The sequence below is a fragment of the Coregonus lavaretus genome (genome assembly GCF_964263955.1).
Source record: "Coregonus lavaretus genome assembly, chromosome: 32".
In the NCBI taxonomy this organism is placed as follows: domain Eukaryota; kingdom Metazoa; phylum Chordata; class Actinopteri; order Salmoniformes; family Salmonidae; genus Coregonus; species Coregonus lavaretus.
The window spans coordinates 2,714,347-2,741,795 of NC_140019.1; the positions used below are offsets into that span (position 1 = coordinate 2,714,347).

Genomic DNA, 27,449 nt, shown 5'->3' on the forward strand with positions numbered 1-27,449 from the left:
AAGTCGGTACAGCCGATCTGCCAACTTCTGTCTGTAGAGTCCGAACAGTTTAGGCTACACACGAATATGACCCCTCTGTAGAAAGGTGAGGCTCACGAACACGTACATGTCGGTTGTTTCGCAAGACTCGTCTGAAGGTCCTCCAGTCCCAGTTGCAAAAACAGGTTTTTATAAATGTTTGCAAAAATAAACTGAAATATCACATTTACATAAGTATTCAGACCCTTTACTCAGTACTTTGTTGAAGAACCTTTGGCAGCAATTACAACCTTAAGTCTTCTTGGGTATGACGCTACATTCTTCTCTGCAGATCCTCTCAACCTCTGTCAGGTTGGATGGGGAGCGTCGCTGCACAGCTATTTTCAGGTCTCTCCAGAGAGGTTCGATCAGGTTCAAGTCCGGGCTCTGTCTGGGCCACTCAAGGACATTCAGAGTCTTGTTCCCAAAGCCACTCCGGCGTTGTCTTGGCTGTGTGCTTAGGGTCGTTGTCCTGTTGGAAGGTGAACCTTCGCCCCAGTCTGAGGACCTGAGTGCTCTGGAAGAGGTTTTCATCATAGATCTCTCTGTACTGGTAGAGTGGCTTCAGTCTGGCCACTCTACCATAAAGGCCTGATTAGTGGAGTGCTGCAGAGATGGTTGTCCTTCTGGAAGGTTCTCCCATCTCCACAGAGGAAAATCTGGAGCTCTGTCAGAGTGATCATCAGGCTCTTGGTCACCTCCCTGACCAAGGCTCTTCTCCCCCGGTTGCTCAGTTTGTCTGGGCGGCCAGCTCAAGGAAGTGTCTTGGTGATTCCAAACTTATTCCATTTAAGAATGATGAAGGCCACTGTGTTCCTAGGGACCTTCAATGCTGCAGAAAATTTTTTGTACCCTTCCCCAGATCTGTGCCTCAACACAATCCTGTTTCAGAGCTCTACGGACAATTCCTTCAACCTCATGGCTTGGTTTTTGCTCTGACATACACTGTCAACCGTGGGACCTTATATAGACGGGTCTGTGCCTTTCCAAATCATGTCCAATCAATTGAATTTACCACAGGTGGACTCCAAACAAGTTGTAGAAACATCTCAAGGATGATCAATGGAAACAGGATTCACCTGAGCTCAATTTTGAGTCTCATAGCAAAAGTGTCTGAATACTTACGTAAATATAGTAATTCCGTTTTTTTTATTGGGTATTGTGTTTAGATTGATGAGGGAAACAAATATTTGATCCATTTTTTAATAAGGCTTTAATGTAACAAAATGTGGAGAGGTCAAGGGGTCTGAATACTTTCAGAATGCACTGTACACACCGTATTTACATGCATGCATACAAGCGTTCACAAACATGTACTCTGAAGTGCATACCAATTTACAGTCTCTCTCTCTCACACACACAAACTCCTTTTTCCCCACCAGGAGGAGGCGGAGGATGACAGTGACCTATCTGACTATGGAGACGAGGCGGATGGGAAGAAAGATGCCCTGGCTGAACCCTGTTTCATGCTCATAGGAGAGATCTTTGAGCTCCGAGGGAGTGAGTTGAGCCTCCTCACTATACTATGTTTGCGTCCCAAATGGCACCCTATTCCCTCTATAGTGCACTACCTTTGACCAGGGCCCTACACTATCATTTTCACCTCAGTAGAGTGTGTGGTTTGTGTATTTTGTGAGGGGTAACATCTGTGTTCTTTAAAACCAGGGATGAAAATTCAAAGTAATTGCTCAAAGCGACTTTGAAATAAATAGATTATATCCTTGTTTGTAGTTATTGGAAACCAAATCAGATGTTTAATCGAGTCACGTCTTGCTGTCAGTCTGGCATAGGGATGCAAAGGGAGGGTAGATCACTGGAAACTTTCGAACTTTACTAGTAAACTACCAGAATTTTGGTATCTTTCAAGGATTTTATGGAATATATCACAAGACATGTAGTGGCCCTTTTGGGTACTTCAGATTATCACAGGTTGTCTAATTATCTCTGGCACTCTGTGGGGCCTTATCACATGTAAATTATATTACATAATTAAAGAAGATGATTTTAAAGTACAAAACTGGTGGCAGTTGTGAAGAAAAGTGAATAGTTGGAAGAGTTGCAGAGTTAATTGAAAATAATGCCATTGTTGATTACATGCTTTTTTCATTAATTAGCCTATTTTCTCTTGAACCATATGGTCTATCTACTAGAAACTCATGGACAACATGGACACAGATATAAAAAATGAATAGTATGTATTAGGGGTGTGCCGACCTGGCCATACTCATATTCATAATTGTATCCGTAAATTGACTTGATAGTTGGATCGGATGATACTCCTGATTGGAATAAAACAGAAGTGTTTTAATATGCCTAAATAGCTGTTGGCAAAATACTTCCCTGCACGTTCTCACTGCAAAAAAGCAGCAGATTAGGAGCAGCGCGCAGAGGGGTGTCTGTCTGTGTGTCCTCAACTTGCAGCAGGCAGCCAAGTTTGCTGTCACACAGTCAGAATGCGCATTAGTGTTTCATATTTTCTCCCTACCCTTGTTTCACTTGTTAGATATTGTGCACATTGATAGCTTGATAGCAAACTTCCTCACCATGTGATAGTAATAGCAACATCAGCAATCTAAATGATCAGACCGAAAACAAGCAAGGAAAAGTTATTGGGTGAAATGATGAAGCGAGTGGACAGAGAAATACAGCTTCACTCTATCCAATCAGAGCAGCAGGATCAATGTACAGCCTGCCCTTCTCTTTACAGTCAGGCAAACTAGCCAGTTGAGCTATTTGGAACACGCATATGACTGGCTCAAAGACAGTACAGTATGGTTTAGAAACTTTGTGACTGACTGACATGAGAAAGATGCTTGCTGGCACCCGAAAAAACTATTTCCCCAATCACGGATAATTACAGCAAATAATCTGATCATAATTGTATCCAGCATATTGCCCATATCCGTTACGATACTCGTTTTGTCCGACTACTCGGCGCAGCGCTACTATGTATGAATAAACATTTTTACGATAGATTGCCATAGATTTTCTGTTAATTACTAAAGATTCCGGTAACTAGTAAATTACCAGTAGCTTTGCAACACTGATCTCGCTCTCTAATCTGATATTGTTTGTCTTCCTTTATTCTCAGTGTTCAAATGGGTACGAAAAACTCTAATTGCACTAGTTCAAGTCACGTTTGGAAGGACCATAAACAAGTAAGCATCATTATCTCTTTAGACATTTTTCATCAGATCTCTGCTCTCATCGCCTGCTAGTGTGTGAAGCAAAGTCGATCAATTGAAGCTAAAAGGAACCCAGTTGCTAAAGAAAATGCATTTTCAGTAGGTTTGTTGTAGCCTGTGTGCCAGTCTGTGTACTATCATGCCAACTCCTTGTAACTAATTGTCATGCCAATGTTTGGCTTGACAATAACAGCAATGGAGTTCACAAGAGCACAAACAGATCTGGGTGCAGGTTAGGTGTCTTGAGGTCTATATAACAGCGAGTGGTGTTGTATCAAAACATGTCACCCCAGCTATCTGTGTCCCTGTGGAGACAGAGGGAGAGGACTCTTTAGTTAGTGAGTGACTGTTATGTCATTTCACAGTGTGGTGGGAACCAGGTTAAATGTAGTAGATAAGTGATTCTGGGTGCCGAACAGTCTGAATACCAAGAATTCCATTATGTCGAGGGAGATTACTGAGGTTTATCTTAAAATGATTGATGGACATGATATACTGACTTGGGGTACAAGGTAATAACATCAAAGAAGGGAGTGGCCACTGAGGGTTAACAGATGTTGTTGAAGAAAGGTATATAAACTGAGATATTTTCTTTGTTCAGTAGTTGGGATGGCAAGAGGCAGAGCACGCTCCTTTTGCCTTCATGACTCGTGACCGCCGGTGTGGCGGTAATACAGTCACCGCAACAGCCCTAGTCACAACCTGCCGTTTGTCACTGTTATGATGAGTTTCTAGGGTATCAATTAATTACGGATGCAAGAATATACTTAGACAACTACAGTGGGGAGAACAAGTATTTGATACACTGCCGATTTTGCAGGTTTTCCTACTTACAAAGTATTTTTATCATAGGTACACTTCAACTGTGAGAAATGGAATCTAAAACAAAAATCCAGAAAATCACATTGTATGATTTTTAAGTAATTAATTTGCATTTTATTGCATGACATAAGTATTTGATACATCAGAAAAGCAGAACTTAATATTTGGTACAGAAACCTTTGTTTGCAATTACAGAGATCATACGTTTCCTGTAGGTCTTGACCAGGTTTGCACACACTGCAGCAGGGATTTTGGCCCACTCCTCCATACAGACCTTCTCCAGATCCTTCAGGTTTCGGGGCTGTCGCTGGGCAATATGGACTTTCAGCTCCCTCCAAAGATTTTCTATTATGTTCAGGTCTGGAGACTGGCTAGGCCACTCCAGGACCTTGAGATGCTTCTTACGGAGACACTCCTTAGTTGCCCTGGCTGTGTGTTTCGGGTCGTTGTCATGCTGGAAGACCCAGCCACGACCCATCTTCAATGCTCTTACTGAGGGAAGGAGGTTGTTGGCCAAGATCTCGCGATACATTGCCCTATCCATCCTCCCCTCAATACGGTGCAGTCGTCCTGTCCCCTTTGCAGAAAAGCATCCCCAAAGAATGATTTTTCCATCTCCATGCTTCACGGTTGGGATGGTGTTCTTGGGGTTGTACTGATCCTTCTTCTTCCTCCAAACACGGCGAGTGGAGTTCAGACCAAAAAGCTCTATTTTTGTCTCATCAGACCACATGACCTTCTCCCATTCCTCCTCTGGATCATCCAGATGGTCATTCGCAAACTTCAGACGGGCCTGGACATGCGCTGGCTTGAGCAGGGGGACCTTGCGTGCGCTGCAGGATTTTAATCCATGACGGCGTAGTGTGTTACTAATGGTTTTCTTTGAGACTGTGGTCCCAGCTCTCTTCAGGTCATTGACCAGGTCCTGCCATGTAGTTCTGGGCTGATCCCTCACCTTCCTCACGATCATTGATGCCCCACGAGGTGAGATCTTGCATGGAGCCCCAGACCGAGGGTGATTGACCGTCATCTTGAACTTCTTCCATTTTCTAATAATTGCGCCAACAGTTGTTGCCTTCTCACCAAGCTGCTTGCCTATTGTCCTGTAGCCCATCCCAGCCTTGTGCAGGTCTACAATTTTATCCCTGATGTCCTTACACAGCTCTCTGGTCTTGGCCATTGTGGAGAGGTTGGAGTCTGTTTGATTGAGTGTGTGGACAGCTGTCTTTTATACAGGTAACAAGTTCAAACAGGTGCAGTTAATACAGGTAATGAGTGGAGAACAGGAGGGCTTCTTAAAGAAAAACTAACAGGTCTGTGAGAGCCGGAATTCTTACTGGTTGGTAGGTGATCAAATACTTATGTCATGCAATAAAATGCAAATGAATTACTTAAAAACCATACAATGTGATTTTCTGGATTTTTGTTTTAGATTCCGTCTCTCACAGTTGAAGTGTGCCTATGATAAAAATTACAGACCTCTACATGCTTTGTAAGTAGCAAAACCTGCAAAATCGGCAGTGTATCAAATACTTGTTCTCCCCACTGTATGTGGAAAGTTAATACAAATATTTAATATTCGGTACCAGGTTCGTTAACAAAAGGAGCGTGCTCTGCCACCTGTTTCAAGACAGGTGCATGATAATGGTCCATTCTAAATCAAAACTAATTTCACATATATTATTTACTATATGTAAAGACAAGATTAAATCAAGAATAGTCTGATGGGTGACAATATTACTTGTGAATGATGCCCAGCATAAGAAACAGCCAAATTTTTTTGACTATTTCGAATCATAGTCGCACACCTCATGTAGCCTAGCCCATAGATCTATATGTTTTGATAAGGTTTGTATCACAACTAAATTGGCCAAATAACTTCTTAGAATTAAGCACATTAATCTGCTTTACAAGGGGTTAAGAGCCTAACTGGCATACATAAGCAGCGAGTGAGTTTCAAGTTTGGGGTAGATCATTTTCACCAATACAATGCACCTTTATAATTAAAGCCAAGGATATGCATATTCGTGATCGCATTTGAAAGGAAACACTTTGAAGTTTGTGGAAATGTGAAATTAATGTAGGAGAATATAACACATTAGATCTGGTAAAAGATAATACAAATAAAACAACATGGGTTTTCTATTATTTTTTCTTTGAAATGCAAGAGAAAAGCCACAATATAATATTGCAGTTTAGGCACGTGTGTGTGTGCAAAGTTTCAGATTGATCCAGTGAAGCATTGCAATTCTGGACTATTTTCTATCGAGTCTGCCCAAATGTGCTGAATTGGTCAATTGATAGATTTTCAAGTACGTAACTATAGAGAACATACAAAAATGATATGGTAATAAAAAATGTAAGTTTACACACTCCCAGGAATGTCACACATGATGGATCATTAGCTTATACACTTTCACACATCTAGATGGCCGGACGGGATGGGTGTGGAGCCAGTTCCTACATTTGAATATATAAATGGATTTTATCAAACAAACCTATGCTACGTTTTATCTCTGGGACCCTTAGGATGACAAATCAGAGCAAGATTACTGAATGTAAGTACGTTATTTACCTTCAGAGGTGAATGTGTCAAACCAATTGCCGTGATACGTTTTTTGTTGTTGTGCACTCTCCTCAAACAATAGCATGGTATTTTTTCACTGTAATAGCTACTGTAAATTGGACAGTGCAGTTAGATTAACAAGAATGTAAGCTTTCTGCCCATATAAGACATGTCAATGTCCTGGAAGGTTTGCTGTTACTTACAACAGTCATGCTAATCACATTGGTGCACGTTAGCTCAACCATCCCGATCCTGTAGAGGTTAAGATTATTTTTTTTTTACCTCCTGCTTTGGGCTGGATGTGTCTATGTGGTTCATACATGTATAATCTATGAGCACAATTACTATCTTACCTCCAATTAGCTACTAAATCCTTCATTTGAACTGTTTTCTTGAAGCTGTGCCATACCGTTTCCCCTACATTTCCCCCCACGTGGGCCAGCCGCCTAGCAATTCGGGTTCTTGCCAATGAACTTCAGCCCCTCGCATTTGAGTGACAGCTAGCAAGATTTCTGCCCAGCGTTATCCAATGAGGTTGCAGGGCGGGCCCAACGGCTCAGTGGACACAGCAGAGAGAGAGAAAGAGAGCAATGACGTGGTGCACATATCTGCACATATGTGACATAGTACACAATTTTCAGGGACCACTTTTGGCTTGTGAGTGCTATTTTCAGAACTACTGGCTAAAAAGTATACAAAAGTACCAGAGAATCTCTAATGTAGTGCAGACTAGACCATCATAATTACCCTCCCTCCCTCTCCTACCCTCTCAGGCAAATTCGAGACACTGTCAACTGGATCTTCAGTGAGCAGATGCTTGTTTGCTACATTAACATTTTCCGGGACACTTTCTGGCCCAACGGAAAACTGGCCCCCCATATCAAGGCACGGTCCAACTCAGAACGTCGGGAGACCAAGGAGAGAGCACAACAGAAGCTCCTAGACAATATCCCAGGTAGGTCCTCCCTCTTGTCATAATCTTGCTATCTCTGCACATGTATTATCAATGTTTCGGTCAGACCTTTGTCTTGAAATAAATGTGATAATACATTTACAGAGGTAAAATCGTGTGTGCAGGAGTTATTTAAAAAACATTCTACAATGTTGATTTTGGGGGTGTAACTCCCTGCACCACAAGTGAGAAAATCATGATGGTGTGTGTTAACCCTTCACTTCTCGAGACTGTATCTATCTCTGTCATGGATCAGTCCTCAAGGAGGGGGGGGTGTAGAGTCTGCCATTGGTCTTAAACAACAGTCGCTGGTTCAATTCCCCAATACTACGCAAATAGATGCACTTAAAATCGGGAGTAGACCTGTAACACTTACCAACATTGCCTGAGCATGGCAAGCACAGTTATTGAAATCATGTTTGTTGTTTTAAATTTGGTTGTCTTTTTCTGATGAAGCTTGTTTTGACTCTTGTATAAGGAGCAAGTTAAGTGTTTACGTTAAAGACATCTAATGTTGTCTCTTGTCTGTAATTCTCCCAGGCTTGAATTAAAACATGATCACTAAACAAATGTACACTGAAGACTCTGGAGCAGTCTGTCCATGGGTCTTATGAGCTGGAGAGGGCAATTACACACATCTGCCTTCAACACAGCCTCAGTTAATTGTTTCCATAAGATATCACTCTCCAGACGTCAAGCTGGCTCAGTTCACCCTCCTTGCATGGAACAAAACTGACATGGAATGATGCGTCTGAGTCTCAAATTTGGGGCCCTAGTCAAAAGCAGTGCATTATATTGGTAATAGGGTGTCATTTGGGATGTAGACATTGTACTGCATGTTCTAGCGTAAGGAGAAGCAGTAATAAACCTAACCTCCTGCTAATCAAGTCGACTGATGCATAGAGCACACCAGACGTGGCTGTAGTAATTGCATGCTTGATTAGCATCACTTGTTCATCACAGCGCCGGAGAAGATGGCTGCCGTTTTACAGCCCTCTAACCAATTTCACTATTATGTGTGTTTTTCCGCGTTATTTGTAATTTATTTTGTACATAATGTTTCTGTAACCAAAAAGAGCTTCTGGATATCAGGACAGCGATTACTCACCTCGTATTGGACAAAGATTTTTTCTTCAACGAGGCGGCCGCGAAGGATATCATACAGACACCCGACAAGGCCCAAATCCCCATCATTCGCATGAGGAAGAGACGGAGATATCATGGACGTAGGTCGGGGTGCCTTGTAAGGATCCGACGGCGAGCGAGTAAACTGCCATCAATCCTATTAGCCAATCTTCAATCATTGGAGAACAAATTGGATGACCTAAGATTACGGTTATCCTACCAACGGGACATTAAAAACTATAATATCTTATGTTTCACTGAGTCGTGGCTGAACGACGACATGGATAACATACAGCTAGCGGGCTATACGCTACATCGACAGGATAGAACGGCTGACTCCGGTAAGATAAGGGGTGGCGGTCTGTGTATATTTGTAAACAATAGCTGGTGCACAAAATCAAATACTAAGGAAGTCTCGAGGTTTTGCTCGCCTGAGGTAGAGTATCTTATGATAAACTGTAGACCACACTATTTACCAAGAGAGTTTTCATCTATATGTTTCATAGCGGTCTATTTACCACCACAAACCAATGCTGGCATTAAGATTGCACTGAATGAGCTGTATAAGGCCATAAATCAACAGGAAAACGCTCATCCAGATGCAGCGCTCCTAGTGGCCGGGGACTTTAATGCAGGGAAACTTAAATCCGTTCTACCTAATTTCTACCAGCATGTTAAATGTGCAACCAGAGGGAAAAAAACTCTAGACCACCTTTACTCCACACACAGAGACGCATACAAAGCTCTCCCTCGCCCTCCATTTGGCAAATCTGACCATAACTCTATCCTCCTGATTCCTGCTTATAAGTAAAAACTAAAGCAGGAAGCACCAGTAACTCGGTTAATAAAAAAGTGGTCAGATGACGCAGATGCTAAGCTACAGGACTGTTTTGCTAGCACAGACTGGAACATGTTCCGGGATTCTTCAGATAGCATTGAGGAGTACACCACATCAGTCACTGGCTTCATCAATAAGTGCATCGATGATGTCGTCCCCACAGTGACCGTACGTACATACCCCAACCAGAAGCCATGGATTACAGGAAACATCCGCACTGAGCTAAAGGGTAGAGCTGCCGCTTTCAAGGAGCGGGACTCTAACCCGGACGCTTATAAGAAATCCCGCTATGCCCTCCGACGAACCATCAAACAGGCAAAGAGTCAATACAGGACTAAGATTGAATCGTACTACACTGGCTCTGACGCTCGTCGGGTGTGGCAGGGCTTGAAAACTATTACAGACTACAAAGGGAAGCACAGCCACGAGCTGCCCAGTGACACAAGCCTACCAGACGAGCTAAACCACTTCTATGCTCGCTTCGAGGCAAGCAACACTGAAGCATGCATGAGAGCACCAGCTGTTCCGGATGACTATGTGATCACGCTCTCCGTAGCCGATGTGAGTAAGACTTTTAAGCAGGTCAACATTCACAAGGCCGCAGGGCCAGACGGATTACCAGGACGTGTACTCCGAGCATGTGCTGACCAACTGGCAAGTGTCTTCACTGATATTTTCAACATGTCCCTGACTGAGTCTGTAATAACAACATGTTTCAAGCAGACCACCATAGTCCCCGTGCCCAAGGACTCTAAGATAACCTGCCTAAATGACTACCGACCCGTAGCACTGACGTCTGTAGCCATGAAGTGCTTTGAAAGGCTGGTCATGGCTCACATCAACACCATTATCCCAGAAACCCTAGACCCACTCCAATTTGCATACCGCCCCAACAGATCCACAGATGATGCAATCTCTATTGCACTCCACACTGCCCTTTCCCACCTGGACAAGAGGAACACCTACGTGAGAATGCTATTCATAGACTACAGCTCTGCAGTCAACACCATAGTGCCCTCAAAGCTCATCACTAAGCTAAGGATCCTGGGACTAAACACCTCCCTCTGCAACTGGATCCTGGACTTCCTGACGGGCCGCCCCCAGGTGGTAAGGGTAGGTAACAACACATCTGCCACACTGATCCTCAACACTGGGGACCCTCAGGGGTGCGTGCTCAGTCCCCTCCTGTACTCCCTGTTCACCCATGACTGCATGGCCAGGCATGACTCCAACACCATCATTAAGTTTGCAGATGACACAACAGTGGTAGGCCTGATCACCGACAACGATGAGACAGCCTATAGGGAGGAGTTCAGAGACCTGGCCGTGTGGTGCCAGGACAACAACCTCTCCCTCAACGTGACCAAGACAAGGGAGATGATTGTGGACTACAGGAAAAAAAAGAAAGAGGACTGAGCACGCCCCCATTCTCATCGACGGGGCTGTAGTGGAACAGGTTGAGAGCTTCAAGTTCCTTGGTGTCCACATCACCAACGAACTACCATGGTCCAAACACACCAAGACAGTCGTGAAGAGGGCACGACAAAACCTATTCCCCCTCAGGAGACTGAAAAGATTTGGCATGGGTCCTCAGATCCTCAAAAGATTATAAAGCTGCACCATCGAGAGCATCCTGACTGGTTGCATCACCGCCTGGTATGGCAACTGCTTGGCCTCCGACCACAAGGCACTACAGAGGGTAGTGCGTACGGCCCAGTACATCACTGGGGCCAAGCTTCCTGCCATCCAGGACCTCTATACCAGGCGGTGTCAGAGGAAGGCCCTCAAAATTGTCAAAGACTCCAGCCACCCTAGTCATAGACTGTTCTCTCTGCTACCGCACGGCAAGCGGTACCGGAGTGCCAAGTCTAGGTCCAAAATACTTCTCAACAGCTTCTACCCCCAAGCCATAAGTCTCATGAACAGCTAATCATGGCTACCCAGACTATTTGCACTGCCCCCCCACCCCATCCTTTTACGCTGCTGCTACTCTGATAATTATTTATGCATAGTCACTTTAACTCTATCCACATGTACATATTACTTCAACTACCTCAACTAGCCGGTGCCCCCGCACATTGACTCTGCACCGGTACCCCGCTGTATATATAGCCTCCCTACTGTTATTTTATTTTACTTCTGCTCTTTTTTTCTCAACACTTTTTTTGTTGTTGTTTTATTTTTACTTTTTTGTTAAAAATAAATGCAATGTTGGTTAAGGGCTGTAAGTAAGCATTTCACTGTAATGTCTGCACCTGTTGTATTCGGCGCATGTGGCCAATAAAATTTGATTTGATTTAGTACAGCGTTAATGTGTATGTACATGAGTTAACTGTCTGGCTTAATAGGAGCCCTAGTCCTAGTGCAGATGTGTTTATCCTAGGCATGACTGGTATCTGTGAATAGTTCTCTGAATGTGGACATTTTTATGTTTACATTTTGGTCATTTAGCAGATGCTCTTATCCATAGCGCGTTACAGTCAGCTAAGGTAGGTAAGATAACCACATAACGTGTGTTAATTGTGTCTTCCAGATGCACTACAGAACCTGGTGGGACAGCAGAACGCCAGGTATGGAATCATCAAGATCTTCAACGCACTTCAGGAGGCCAATGCTAACAAGCATCTACTTTATGTAAGTTCACCTCACCATCTCTGAAATGGTCAAGTATGCTGAAACATGCTGTTGTTGTGGTGGTGGTTGAAAGAGACACCTCTTATTCTGTTGGGAATTTCACAAATGCATCCACCTAGTGGCTCAATTCAGAACAGCATCACATTACTGCTGGTAGGTCAGACCACTCAAAGGGAGGGAGAATGGGTTTGAAAGGGTATTTGTACTGTACATTCCAGAACCATTCCCATTTGTGCTATACCAATGAAGTTATAGGTGGAATACTCTGTGAGCGAGAGAGTGACTATTTAATGCTATGGTTGCCTCACTGACACCTCCCCCTCTAATAGGGGAAGGTGTCAGTGAGTCACAGACCAGCTTCATAGGAGGATCTCCCTCACTGTATTAGTCAGTCTCATACACTATATATACAAAGGTATGTGGACACCCCTTCAAATTAATGGATTTGGCTATTTCAGCCACACCTGTTGCTGACAGGTGCATAAAATCGAGCACACAGCCATGCAGTCACCATAGACAAACATTGGCAGTAGAATGGCCTTACTGAAGAGCTCAGTGACTTTCAACGTGGCACCGTCATAGGATGCCACCTTTCCAACAAGTCAGTTCGTCAAATTTCTGCCCTGCTAGAGCTGCCCCGGTCAAATGTAAGTGCTGTTATTGTGAAGTGGAAACGTCTAGGAGCAACAAAGGCTCAGCCGTGAAGTGGTAGGCCACACAACCTGACAGAACATGACCGCCGAGTGCTGAAGCGCGTAAAAATAGTCTGTCCTCGGTTGCAACACTCACTACCGAGGTCCAAACTGCCTCTGGAAGCAACGTCAGCACAAGAACTGTTCGTCGGGAGCTTCATGAAATGGGTTTCCATGGCCGAGCAGCCATACACAAGCCTAAGTTCACCATGCGCAATGCCAAGCGTCGGCTAGAGTGGTGTAAAGCTCGCCGCCATTGGACTCTGGAGCATTGGAAACGTGTTCTCTGGCGTGATGAATCACGCTTCACCATCTGGCAGTCCGACGGACAAATCTGGATTTTGGCGGATGCCAGGAGAACGCTACCTGCCGCAATGCATAGTGACAACTGTAAAGTTTGGTGGAGGAGCAATAATGGTCTGGGGCTGTTTTTCATTGTTCGGACTAGGCCCATTAGTTTCAGTGAAGGGAAATCTTAACGCTACAGTATACAATGACATTTTAGATGATTCTGTGCTTCGAACTTTGTGGCAACAGTTTGGGAAGGCCCTTTCCTGTTTCAGCATGACAATGCCCCCGTGCACAAAGCGAGGTCCATACAGAAAGGGTTTGTCGAGATCGGTGTGAACTTGACTGGCCTGCACAGAGCCCTGACCTCAACCCCATCAAACACATTTGGAATAAATAGGAACGCCGACTGCGAGCCAGGCCTAATCACCCAATATCAGTGCCCGACCTCACTAATGTGCTTGTGGCTGAATGGAAGCAAGTCCCCGCAGCAATGTTCCAACATCTAGTGGAAAGCCTTCCCAGAAGAGTGGAGGCTGTTATAGCAACAAAGGGGGGACCAACTCCATATTAATGCCCATGATTTTGGAATGAGATGTTCATTTGTCTACATACTTTTGGTCATGTAGTGTACATGCAAGCGTAGAAACAAAATGCACAGAACATACTCTCCTCCACTTCCTGGCTGAAGTGATATATTGTTTAATGTCCTCCTGACATGCTTCCTCTGCCCCTGTTTCAGGTTCTGATGGAGATGATCCTCAAAGAGCTGTGTCCAGAACTCAACGTGGAGACGGACCAGATCTGATGGTGCGAGCCCATATATACACAACACTGGATTTTGTAGGGTTAATGTGAATCAGAACCCTAATTTTAAGGCTGTCCATCCCAAATGGCACTTTTGACCAGGATTATGTGTTTTATTTTGTTATTTTCACTCAACAGATAGATCATGAATACAAACATAACATCAACACAGATGTACTATGATGTTCCAGCAGGGTACAGTTAAAAATGAGATTAAACTGAATCAAAATGGATAATGTATTTTGATTCTGAGGTACCTTTATCTGAAAGCACTTTATTATTTAGAGCTCAAACTAGGGAGACAAGCTACGGTTCGTGTTACTACGTAAAAAAAAAAAAAGGGTGGGGGGGGGTTGGGGGGTGTTCAGTAGCTGAATTGTGACAAAAATGACAAATCAGTTCCACTGCCAAGATATATTGCAGAAAGCCAGGCTGTTTGATTGATTACTTTGTTTGGTTTGGATCCAAGTAGGATTTACAAAATGTGAATAGTTGTGAAATGAAGAGTGTCGTGCCCATTCCTGACCAATATGTTACATGTGTATGTTCTTTGTAAAACGGCTTCATTGTGCAATATGTCATGTAAAGTAATTGTGACTATTTTATTTGTGATTGATTGATACATTTTATTTTTACCAAAAATAGTTTAGAGCATTTAAAAGCAATAAAGTGCTAAAAACAAATGTATGACTTGTTATATCCTTTTAGATTTATCTGCTTTAGGCAAAGAAAAATTGCATCTTAATTTAAAGGAACCCAGTTTCATGCAGAGTAGTACAGGTAACAGTTCTAACTTGTGGAGTCGATAGCTTAAACAACAATTCTTACTGTTAAGCATTTACACTGAGCACACAATCACCATAATCTTATCCATAACACAGACTCACACTGAATATAAGGCATTTAGGTCTGATGTTATTTACTCAGGTAGTTCATCTCAAAGGGACAGAGGAGACTGCTTGTACATATGTGGACTCCTTAGCCAGGGTTATGATAGTGGTTCTCTACATTTTGCCGAAGGTGGTGTCCATCTGGAGGTCCTTGCACACTTCTGGGTTTACCTGAGCAGCCTAGCCAAAAATAATCCAGTAGTTAGCCTGAGATTAATGTAGTTAAAATCTTACTAAAATACTACAATCTTTAATTGGCCTTCACCAATGCTGTGTTCATAACAAATGGAAAACTCGTAGAATACTACTTGTAAACTTGGAGCAACGAGTTGGGTGTGTTCATATGCTTTGAACTCGTTGAGAACGCTGATTGGCTAATGGCAAACAAGGTGTGTCAACCATAAACTAAAAGTACAGCTATCAAGCTTGCAAACAAGTGATAGTGTTTATAAACCATATTAATACATTGTTTTTCATAAGAATGTTTTGTTGTGCATTTAACTGCCAAAAATGCTGTTGTCGAGGTCATTTCCTTGGTAAGTGACGTATTTGTATTTATTAGGGATCCCAATTAGCTGCTGCCAAGGCAGCAGCTACTCTTTCTGGGGTGGCACCTGACCACACTACTGAACAGTAGTCTAGGTGAGACAAAACTAGGGCCTTGTGTTGTTAAGAAGGCAGAGCAGCGCTTTATTATGGACAGACTTCTCCCCATCTTAGCTACTGTTGTATCAATATGTTTTGACCATGACAGTTTACAATCCAAGGTTACTCCAAGCAGTTTAGTCACCTCAACCTGCTCAATTTCCACATGATTCATTATGAGATTTAGTTGAGGTTTAGGGTTTAGTGAATGATTTGTCCCAAATACAATGCTTTCAGTTTTTGAAATATTTAGGACTAACTTATTCCTTGCCACCCATTCTGAAACTAACTGCAGCTCTTTGTTAAGTGTTGCAGTCATTTCAGTTGCTGTAGTAGCTGACATGTATATTGTTGAGTCGTCCGCATACATAGACACACTGGCTTTACTCAAGGCCAGTGGCATGTCGTTAGTAAAGGTTGAAAAAAGTAAGGGGCTTAAACAGCTACCCTGGGGAATTCCTGATTCTACCTGGATTATGTTGGAGAGGCTTCCATTAAAGAACACCCTCTATGTTCTGTTAGACAAGTAACTCTTTATCCACAATACAGCAGGGGGTGTAAAGCCATAGCACATACGTTTTTCCATCAGCAGACTATGTTAGATAATGTCAAAAGCTGCACTGAAGTCTAACAAAACAGCCCATCTCCAAAAGGAGAGAGACTGTAGATTCTTCAAACAGCAACTTTATTATAAGATTTGCAAAGATGGAGCAATTCAACAATCACTCAAATAGTTCAGAGTTGAAAAGCCCAATGAACAGAGTTGTCTCTCTCCTTTTATAGAAAGTACATCCTCTTATCTGTGTGACAGTTAGCATATGTGCAGAAACAGGCCAGAGTAAGTAATTTAGCTCATCTGTGCAGATCAAGATAGCTGATATCGCCACCATTCTCTGTTCCTCCCTGCAAATCCCACATAGCTAAATAACCCCCCCAATTGTAAACACAGGAGGTCACATACTGCGGTCGCACCCAAACGGCTCATAAACCTGTACGCTCAGATTTATGACTAAGTCACACAGGACAAGTTTGTATCAGTAAAAAATGCTAGCATAAAACAATGGATAATTAGTTAAGTAAAAAACAGCATAGTATATTTCTAAGTCTCAACCTAATAGGAAATTACTTACAAGCATTTTCATCAAACAAGCATTAACATGAGGGAAAATGTAAGACTTTCTTACACTTATTACATTACAATCGTAAATGACTTCCGTTCTCATTGAATTTCAAACCTTCACATAGTGCAATTCATTGTCAGAAGGGGGAAAGGAACATATGAATTAAACATCTATGCATGCTTCATCACCACACACAAAGCAATCGCTTCATTTGGTGTTTTTTTGCGAGATCACTACTGAGCTCTTTGATGTTCCACTACAATTGTCAAGTTACCCTCACCCTGGGGTATGAATATACAGCAATGCTCACCTATCATTTGGCACACTGCAGGAGATGTGATGCTACTACTACAGCTAACTTCCCTTCCGGTGAAGTGGCCTCCTGTATACAGGGATCTGTGGCTCTTCTTTCAAGAGTTGTACTTTCTTTAACAAACCTCTCACTGAAAGTTGACAATAGTGTCTGAAATGACAACACTATCTCTGCTAGAATCTGAAACTAACACCCTTATGCAAACATTCTGTCTCAAATACAGTGAGGGGAAAAAGTATTTGATCCCCTGCTGATTTTGTACGTTTGCCCACTGACAAAGAAATAATCAGTCTATATTTTTAATGGTAGGTTTATTTGAACAGTGAGAGACAGAATAACAACAAAAAAATCCAGAAAAACGCATGTCAAAAATGTTATAAATTGATTTGCAATTTAATGAGGGAAGTAAGTATTTGACCCCCTCTCAATCAGAAAGATTTCTGTCTCCCAGGTGTCTTTTATACAGGTAACGTGCTGAGATTAGGAGCACACTCTTAAAGGGCGTGCTCCTAATCTCAGTTTGTTACCTATATAAAATACACTTGTCCACAGAAGCAATCAATCAATCAGATTCCAAACTCTTCACCATGGCCAAGATTGTAGACCTACACAAGGCTGGAATGGGCTACAAGACCATCGCCAAGCAGCTTGGTGAGAAGGTGACAACAGTTGGTGCGACTATTCGCAAATGGAAGAAACACAAAATAACTGTCAATCTCCCTCGGCCTGGGGCTCCATGCAAGATCTCACCTCGTGGAGTTGCAATGATCATGAGAACGGTGAGGAATCAGCCCAGAACTACACGGGAGGATCTTGTCAATGATCTCAAGGCAGCTGGGACCATAGCACCAAGAAAACAATTGGTAACACACTATGCCGTGAAGGACTGAAATTCTGCAGTGCCCACAAGGTCCCCCTGCTCAAGAAAGCACATATACAGGGCCGTCTGAAGTTTGCCAATGAACATCTGAATGATTCAGAGGAGAACTGGGTGAAAGTGTTGTGGTCAGATGAGACCAAAATCGAGCTCTTTGGCATCAACTCAACTCGCCGTGTTTGGAGGAGGAGGAATGCTGCCTGTGACTCCAAGAACACCATCCCCACCATCAAACATGGAGGTGGAAACATTATGCTTTGGAGGTGTTTTTCTGCTAAGGGGACAGAACAACTTCACTGCATCAAAGGGACGATGGACGGGGCCATGTACCGTCAAATCTTGGGTGAGAACCTCCTTCCCTCAGCCAGGGCATTGAAAATGGGTCGTGGATGGGTATTCCAGCATGACAATGACCCAAAACACACGGCCAAGGCAACAAAGGAGTGGCTCAAGACGAAGCACATTAAGGTCCTGGAGTGGCCTAGCCAGTCTCCAGACCTTAATCCCATAGAAAATCTGTGGAGGGAGCTGAAGGTTCCAGTTGCCAAACGTCAGCCTCGAAACCTTATTGACTTGGAGAAGATCTGCAAAGAGGAGTGGGACAAAATCCCTCCTGAGATGTGTGCAAACCTGGTGGCCAACTACAAGAAACGTCTGACCTCTGTGATTGTCAACAAGAGTTTTGCCACCAAATACTAAGTCATGTTTTGCAGAGGGGTCAAATACTTATTTCTCTCATTAAAATGCAAATTTATTTATAACATTTTTGACATGCGTTTTTCTGGATTTCTTTGTTGTTATTCTGTCTCTCACTGTTCAAATAAACCTACCATTAAAATTATAGACTGATCATGTCTTTGTCAGTCGGCAAACATACAAAATCAGCAGGGGATCAAATACTTTTTTCCCTCACTGTACATTGTCAAGCATTTCACACATATTATGCAGATACTGACTGTTAGCACTTGGTGGTCTATAGCAGCTTCTCACAAGAATGGGCTTTAGGTGAGGCAGATGAACCTGTAGCCATATTACTTCAACAGTATTTAACATGAGATCCTCTCTAAGCTTTACAGGAATGTGGTTTTGAATATAGACCTCAACACCACCCCCGTTGGCATTTCTGTCTTTTCGGTAGATGTTATAGCCATGAATTGCAACCACTGTATCATCAAAAGGTATTATCTAAGTGATTTTCAGAATATGAATGTCATCTGTTACAAGAAAGTTATTGACTTCATGAACCTTGTTTCTTAGGCTACATATGTTCATATGGGTTATTTTTAGTACTTTTCTGGGTTGCTTTATTGTTTTTAATGCTTTACTGGGAAGCTTATCAGAAGTAGACTTGCTTATGTTATTTATATTGGAGCTACACACAGTGGACTTCTTATTAGGGCACACCGCCTCAGTGCTAACAGTGTAACTCTGGTTCATAGGCACATTATTACAGCATACAATAGCTGTAGGATCAGCAGAGGTATTCAGGGCAGTTAGGGGGACATAAATTAAGTTACTGGGAAAATGTACATTTGATGCAGCATTATGACAACTCATTGTCACAATGGTAGGGATTAAAATTGTATTGTCACATGCTCCGAATACAACAGGTGTAGACCTTACAGTGAAATGCTAACTTACAAGCCCTTAACCAACAATGCAGTTTTAAGAAAAATAAGTGTTAATTTAAAAAAAAGATAAGTAAAAATGAATAAAAATAACAAATAATTAAAGTGCAGCAGTAAAATAACAGTAGCGAGGTTATATACAGGGGGAACCGGTACAGAGAATGGCGCTGAATGGTGCCGGAGAAGATGGCTGCCGTTTTACAGCCCTCTAACCAATTGTACTATTATGTGTGTTTTTCCGCGTTATTTGTAATTTATTTTGTACATAATGTTTCTGCCATCGTCTCTTATAACCAAAAAGAGCTTGTGGATATCAGGACAGCGATTACTCAACTCGTATTGGACGAATATTTTTTCTTCAACGAGGCGGCCGCGAAGGATATCCTACAGACACCCGACAAGGCCCAAATCCCCGTCATTCGCATGAGAGCACCAGCTGTTCCGGATGACTATGTGATCACACTCTCCGTAGCCGGAGAGCAGGTCAACATTCACAAGGCCGCAGGGCCAGACGGATTACCAGGACGTGTACTCCGAGCATGTGCTGACCAACTGGCAAGTGTCTTCACTGACATTTTCAACCTGTCCCTGACTGAGTCTGTAATACCAACATGTTTCAAGCAGACCACCATAGTCCCCGTGCCCAAGGACACTAAGATAACCCGCCTAAATGACTACCGACCCATAGTACTGACGTCTGTAGCCATGAAGTGCTTTGAAAGGCTGGTCATGGCTCACATCAACACCATTATCCCAGAAACCCTAGACCCACTCCAATTTGCATACCGCCCCAACAGATCCACAGATGATGCAATCTCTATTGCACTCCACACTGCCCTTTCCCACCTGGACAAGAGGAACACCTACGTGAGAATGCTATTCATTGACTAAAGCTCAGCATTCAATACCATAGTGCCCTAAAAGCTCATCACTAAGCTAAGGATCCTGGGACTAAACACCTCCCTCTGCAACTGGATCCTGGACTTCCTGACGGGCCGCCCTCAGGTGGTAAGGGTAGGTAACAACACATCTGCCACACTGATCCTCAACACGGGGGCCCCTCAGGGGTGCGTGCTCAGTCCCCTCCTGTACTCCCTGTTCACCCATGACTGCATGGCCAGGCATGACTCCAACACCATCATTAAGTTTGCCGACGACACAACAGTGGTAGGCCTGATCACCGACAACGATGAGACAGCCTATAGGGAGGAGGTCAGAGACCTGGCCGTGTGGTGCCAGGATAACAACCTCTCCCTCAACGTGACCAAGACAAAGGAGATGATTGTGGACTACAGGAAAAAAAAGAGGACTGAGCACGCCCCCATTCTCATCGATGGGGCTGTAGTGGATCAGGTTGAGAGCTTCAAGTTCCTTGGTGTCCACATCACCAACGAACTATCATGGTCCAAACACACCAAGACAGTCGTGAAGAGGGCACGACAAAGCCTATTCCCCCTCAGGAGACTGAAAAGATTTGGCATGGGTCCTCAGATCCTCAAAAAATTCTACAGCTGCACCATCGAGAGCATCCTGACTGGTTGCATCACGCCTGGTGTGGCAACTGCTTGGCCTCCGACCGCAAGGCACTACAGAGGGTAGTGCGTACGGCCCAGTACATCACTGGGGCCAAGCTTCCTGCCATCCAGGACCTCTATACCAGGCGGTGTCAGAGGAAGGCCTTCAAAATTGTCAAAGACTCCAGCCACCATAGTCATAGACTGTTCTCTCTGCTACCGCACGGCAAGTCTAGGACCAAAAGACTTCTCAACAGCTTCTACCCCCAAGCCATAAGACTCCTGAACAGCTAATGATGGCTACCCGGACTATTTGCACTGCCCCCCCCCACCCCCCACCCCATCTTTTTACGCTGCTGCTACTCTGTTAATTATTTATGCATAGTCACTTTAACTCTACCAACATGTACATATTACTTCAACTACCTCAACTAGCCGGTGCCCCCGCACATTGACTCTGCACCGGTACCCCCCTGTATATATAGCCTCCCTACTGTTATTTTATTTTTTTATTCTGCTCTTTTTTTCTCAACACTTTTTTGTTGTTGTTTTATTTTACTTTTTTATTAAAAATAAATGCACTGTTGTTTAAGGGCTGTAAGTAAGCATTTCACTGTAATGTCTGCACCTGTTGTAATGGGCGCAAGTGGCCAATAAAATTTTATTTTATTTTATTTGAATGTGCGGGGGCACAGGTTAGTTGAGGTAATTGAGGTAATATATACATGTGGGTAGAGGTAAAGTGACTATGTATAGATAATAAACAGAGAGTAGCAGCAGCGTAAAAAACTTATGGATTGGGGGTAGAAGCTGTTAAGAACCCTTTTGGACCTAGACTTGGCACTCCGGTACCACTTGCTGTGCGGTAGCAGAGAGAACAGTCTATGACTAGGGTGTCTGGAGTATTTGGCAATTTTTAGGCCCTCCTCTGACACCGCCTGGTATAGAGGTCCTGGATGGCAGGAAGCTTGGCCCCAGTGATGTACTGGGCTGTATGCACTACCCTCTGTAGTGCCTTGCGGTCGGAGGCCAAGCAGTCAATGAATAGCATTCTCACGTAGGTGTTCCTTTTGTCCAGGTAGGAAAGGGCAGTGTGTAGTGCAATAGGGATTGCATCATCTGTGGATCTGTTGGGGCGGTATGCAAATTGGAGTGGGTCTAGGGTTTCTGGGATAATGCTGTTGATGTGAGCCATGACCAGCCTTTCAAAGCACTTCATGGCTACAGACGTGAGTGCTATGGGTTGGTAGTCATTTAGGCAGGTTACCTTAGTGTTCTTGGGCACATGGACTATGGTGGTCTGCTTGAAACATGTTGGTATTACAGACAGTCAGGGACAGGTTGAAAATGTCAGTGAAGACACTTGCCAGTTGGTCAGCGCATCCTCGGAGTACACGTCCTGGTAATCCGTCTGGCCCTGCTGCCTTGTGAATGTTGACCTGTTTAAAGGTCTTACTCACATCGGCTACGGAGAGCATGATCACACAGTAGTCCGGAACAGCTGATGCTCTCATGCATGCTTCAGTGTTGCTTGCCTCAAAGCGAGCATAGAAGTAATTTAGCTCATCTGGTAGGCTCATGTCATTGGGCAGCTCGCGGCTGTGCTTCCCTTTGTAATCCGTAATAGGTTGCAAGCCCTGCCACATCTGACGAGTCATTCCTGTAGAGTATCTTCTGTTTCCAGAAGGTGTCAAAGTTATCTATGAAAGTGATTCCAACAGAGCTACAGTAAACCTTTAGCCATATGTGTAATGCCAGTAGCCTGCTGAATATTTCACACCCGTGGCCCAACGACGGTACTGGACCTGAAATGATAGGCCGCTTTTTTGGAATCTTTCAATGCTAGAATCTGTTTAAATAAATGTTCTGAGCTAGCCCTCCTGATGTCTTTTGACCCCACATGGACTACGACAGCATCAGCTCCCGGCATCTGTCGTAGAATGGTCAGAAGCAGCCTTGTAATGTCCTGTAGTCATGCTCCTGGGTAGCACAGGGTTTTTGCACCAGGAGCCTAAATGTTTCTCACAATAGAACTGCCGATGATGACAGCTGGTGAAACAGCCGGGTAGGTCCGGCCGTTCTTTTGCCTCAAGTGGTTTAAAAGACCCCTCGACGACTGAAGGGCGGTGGGGCCCGATGAACCAGAGCCGGCTGTGGTATATATGGTAGAGACCCCCTGGACTGGAGACAGGGTAGAGGATGAAGGAGCAGGAATCTCTGGAAGCAGGTGGGTGAAACTGTTGGTCAGCAGGATGGGATCCCCCAAAGCCATTTCAGCCCCATTCACCAAATACCGCTGCCTTGCTCTGGGCTTACGGTGTGTGATGTGCCTCCACTGGGATGCAGGATCAATAACCATGGCACGTCAGACTTCAGCATAGGATGTCTCCTGACTGGCACAGCGGTCTAAGGCACCGCATCGCAGTGCTTGAAGTGTCACTACAGATCCGGGTTCGATCCCGGGCTGTGTCGCAGCTGGCCACGACCGGGATACCCATGAGGCAACGCACAATTTGCCCAGCGTCATCTGGGTTAAGGGAGGGTTTGGCCGGCCGGGATGTCCTTGTCCCATCGCGCTCTAGTGACTCCTGTAGCGGGCTGGGCGCATGCACGCTGACACAGTCACCAGTTGTACGGTGTTTCCTCCGACACATTGGTGTGGCTGGCTTCCGGATTAAGCGAGCAGTGTGTCAAGAAGCAGTGTGGCTTGGCAGGGTCGTGTTTCCGAGGACACATGGCTCTCGACCTTCGCCTCTCCCGAGTCCATACAGGAGTTGCAGCGATTGGACAAGACTGTAACTACCAATTGGATATCACGAAATTGGGGAGAAAAAGGGGTAAAAAGTACAAAACAATTCAATAATAATGAAGACTTCAGCATGGGAGAAGTCAGAGCTCAGACTGATAGACTAGTATTACCAGTTGGGGGGGGGGGGTTCAAGTGGATTTTTCCCAGTCGCATGCTGGTATTTACGAATTTACGAGATGTTATGACCGCAGCATTAGACTGATCCTTACAGTAAGTTGCTATTTTAGGCAAATGTGTCAGCCAGAACAAGTGTGTGTGTGCCCACCTTAGTGAAGTATTGCTGGACCTTCTCCTTGCTCTGAGGAACAACATTCCCAGATGCAGACAGCAGGCGTAGTAGAACAGAGCAATGGCCACGCCATTAGTGACGTATTCAGGCAGGCAGTCTGTGACCCTGGCAATAGCAGCGACATCATCGTAGGTCTAACAAACACAGCTGTAGCTCGGCCACCTTCCACCGCAGATGCAGAAGGTTGACATAGGCGGATACGGTGGATCGAGACGCAGCCCATGCAAACTGATATCGCTAGTTTAAACTGACATAGTTTGATGAGGATTATTTTATGTTACTTATATTGATGCACATGATTAAGTGGCCCACATAAAATATATAAAATACTTAGGATGCTTAATAAGTAACAACAAATATATAGAGAGAACTTTATCCCATTACTCAACAACATGAAAGCAGATCTAAAGAAATTGAACAATCTCCCCATACATCTTTCAGGTAGGCCTAGAATAAACGTCTTTAGAATGGCATGGCTCCCAATATTTTTATATTTATTTTCAGTAATACCAATTACCTCACCGAATACATAAAAAAATATATTTTTAAGTATACTCGGCCATACCAGACTTCATATGGGCAAATAATACTCATAGAATAAATAAGGACGTTTTACATGTCCCTAAATTTGAGGGTGGTTTTAACCTTCCAGATTTGGAATTGTATCAACCCGCCACCCAAGTCTTTTACTTGAGACATATTGTTAAATGCACTAAAGAGGAACAATCTCTACATATTGAAGATGCACATGCTCATCCCCAGAATCTTTTCCCGTGTCTGTTTTCAAAGGATGGAGCTAAGAACATTAACATCTTCATAGTTCAGAACGCTGTAACAACATGGAAAAAAATCTAACGGATTCTACAAGAACCAATATCACTCCCTACAAACACACCCCCATGGAACAATCCTTGGATAGCTTTTTGGAATTCACCAATAAATTGGCCCACATGGAAAACTAAAGGCATAGAAACCGTGAATAAGTGGTAATAGGAAACACAATTATTTCCGTGACAGAATTAAAAAGCAATTTTGGACTGGCCAATGTAGACATTTTCAAATATCTCACAACACCTCCATATGCCATGTCTTGAAATATACAGATAGACAAATTAAAAATAAATGTACAGTGCATTCGGAAAGTATTCAGACCTATTGACTTTTTCCACATTTTGTTAAGTTACAGCCTTAATCTAAAATTGATTTTAAAAAAAATTCACTCATCAATCTACACACAATACCCCATAATGACGAAGCAGAAAAATGTTTTTTTTTGACATTTTTGCTAATTGATATAAATAAATACAAATTAAATACCTTATTTACATAAGTATTCAGACCCTTTGCTCTGAGCCTCGAAATTGAGCTCAGGTGCATCCTGTTTCCATTGATCATCCTTGAGATGTTTCTACAACTTGATTGGAGTCCACCTGTGGTAAATTCAATTGATTGGACATGATTTGGAAAGGCACACGCCTGTCTATATAAGGTCCCACAGTTGAGAGTACAAAAACCAAGCCATGAGGTCGTAGGAATTGTCTGTATAGCTCCGAGACAGGATTGCGTTGAGGCACAGATCTGGGAAAGGGTACCTAAACATTTCTGCTGCATTGAAGGTCCCCAAGAACACAGTGGCCTCCATCATTCTTAAATGGGAGAAGTTTGGAACCACCAAGACTCTTCCTGAGCTGGCCGCCCAGCCAAACTGAGCAATGGGGGGAGAAGGGCCTTGGTCAGGGAGGTGACCAAGAACCTGATGGTCACTCTGACAGAGCTCCAGAGTTCCTCTGTGGAGATGGGAGAACCTTCCAGAAGGACAGCCATCTCTGCAGCACTCCATCAATAAGGCCTTTATGGTAGAGTGGCCAGACGGAAGCCACTCCTCAGTAAAAGGCACGACAGCCCGCTTGGAGTTTGCCAAAAAGCATCTAAAGGACTCAGACCATGAGAAACAAGATTCTCTTTTCTGATGAAACCAAGATTGAATTCTTTGACCTGAAGGCCAGTGTCACATCTGGAGGAAACCTGGCACCACCATCCCTACGGTGAAGCATGGTGGTGGCAGCCTCATGCTGTGGGGATCTTTTCCAGCGGCAGGGACTGGGAAACTAGTCAGGATCAAGGGAATAATGAGCGGAGCAAAGTACAGAGAGATCCTAGATGAAAACCTGCTCCACAACGCTCAGGACTTCAGACTGGGGCGAAGGTTCACCTTCCAACAGAACAACGACCCTAAACACACAGCCAAGATAATGCAGGAGTGGCTTTGGGACAAGTCTCTGAATGTCCTTGAGTGGCCCAGCCAGAGCCCGGACTTGAACCCGATCGAACATATCTGGAGAGACCTGAATATAGCTGTGCATTATTGCTCCCCATCCAACCTGACAGAGCATGTGAGGATCTGCAGAGAAGAGTGGGAGAAACTCCCCAAATACAGGTGTGCCAAGCTTGTAGCGTCATACCCAAGAAGACTCGAGGCTGTAATCGCTGCCAAAGGTGCGATTAGTACTGAGTAAGTACTGAGTAAAGTCTGAATACTTATGTAAATTTAAATTGCATTTAAAAATGTGTATTACATTTGCAAACTTTTCTAAAAATCTGTTTTTGCTTTGTCATTATGGGGTATTGTGTGTAGATTGATGAGGAAATAAACAATTTAATCAATTTTAGAATAAGCCTGTAACGTAACAAAATGTGGAAAAAGACAAGGGGTCTGAATACTTTCTGAATGCACTGTATATATAAACTTATTACATTTACATTTTAGTCTTTTAGCAGACGCTCTTATCCAGAGCGACTTACAGTTAGTGAATACTTTTTTTTTTAATACTGGCCCCCCGTGGGAATCGAACCCATAACCCTGGCGTTGCAAACGCCATGCTCTATCAACTGAGCTACATCCCTGCCGGCCATTCCCTCCCCTACCCTGGACGACGCTGGGCCAGTTGTGCGCCGCCCATGAGTCTCCCGGTCGCGGCCGGCTGCGACAGAGCCTGGATTCGAACCAGGATCTCTAGTGGCACAGTTAGCACTGCGATGCAGTGCCTTAGACCACTGCGCCACTCAGGAGACTGCAATGCGTTAAGCACTTCTGTATAACACGTGTTGTTTTTCCTATGGGAAAATAATCCTAAAGTTTTATATTCTGTTCCATATGTTGGTGTGGATGTTTTGGATCAGATGGCACGGCTGTACTCTGTGAAAGGAGGCACCCGCCGCTGGCCTGTTGCTGTGTTCTACAACATGCTTGACTTGGCTGCTATCAATGCACACGTGTTGTTCAAGCAGTGCATTAACAACACCATGCCCAGGAGAGACTTCATGATGAGTCTGTCATATGGGCTGAGCGAGAGACATATGAGGGCCAAGGCAGCAGCAAAGATTCCACTCGAGCCTTTGCGCCAGCCAAATTGCTTACAGCTCTCGGGGAGGAGAC

General features: G+C 43.9%; 1 protein-coding gene across 1 annotated transcript in view; it reads left to right on the forward strand.

Annotated features, from left to right (window-relative positions):
* The window catches only part of LOC311107626 (sorting nexin-25-like), an 84,022-nt gene extending 69,490 nt beyond the window's left edge, over nt 1-14,532 (forward strand). The window contains exons 15-19 of the mRNA XM_084150147.1: nt 1,401-1,518; nt 3,110-3,176; nt 7,365-7,546; nt 12,040-12,140; nt 13,863-14,532. Coding sequence (XP_084006273.1) covers nt 1,401-1,518; nt 3,110-3,176; nt 7,365-7,546; nt 12,040-12,140; nt 13,863-13,928 — 534 coding nt within the window. The 3' untranslated portion in view covers nt 13,929-14,532. The remainder of the gene's footprint in view (nt 1-1,400; nt 1,519-3,109; nt 3,177-7,364; nt 7,547-12,039; nt 12,141-13,862) is intronic.
* Nucleotides 14,533-27,449: the final 12,917 nt, after the last annotated feature.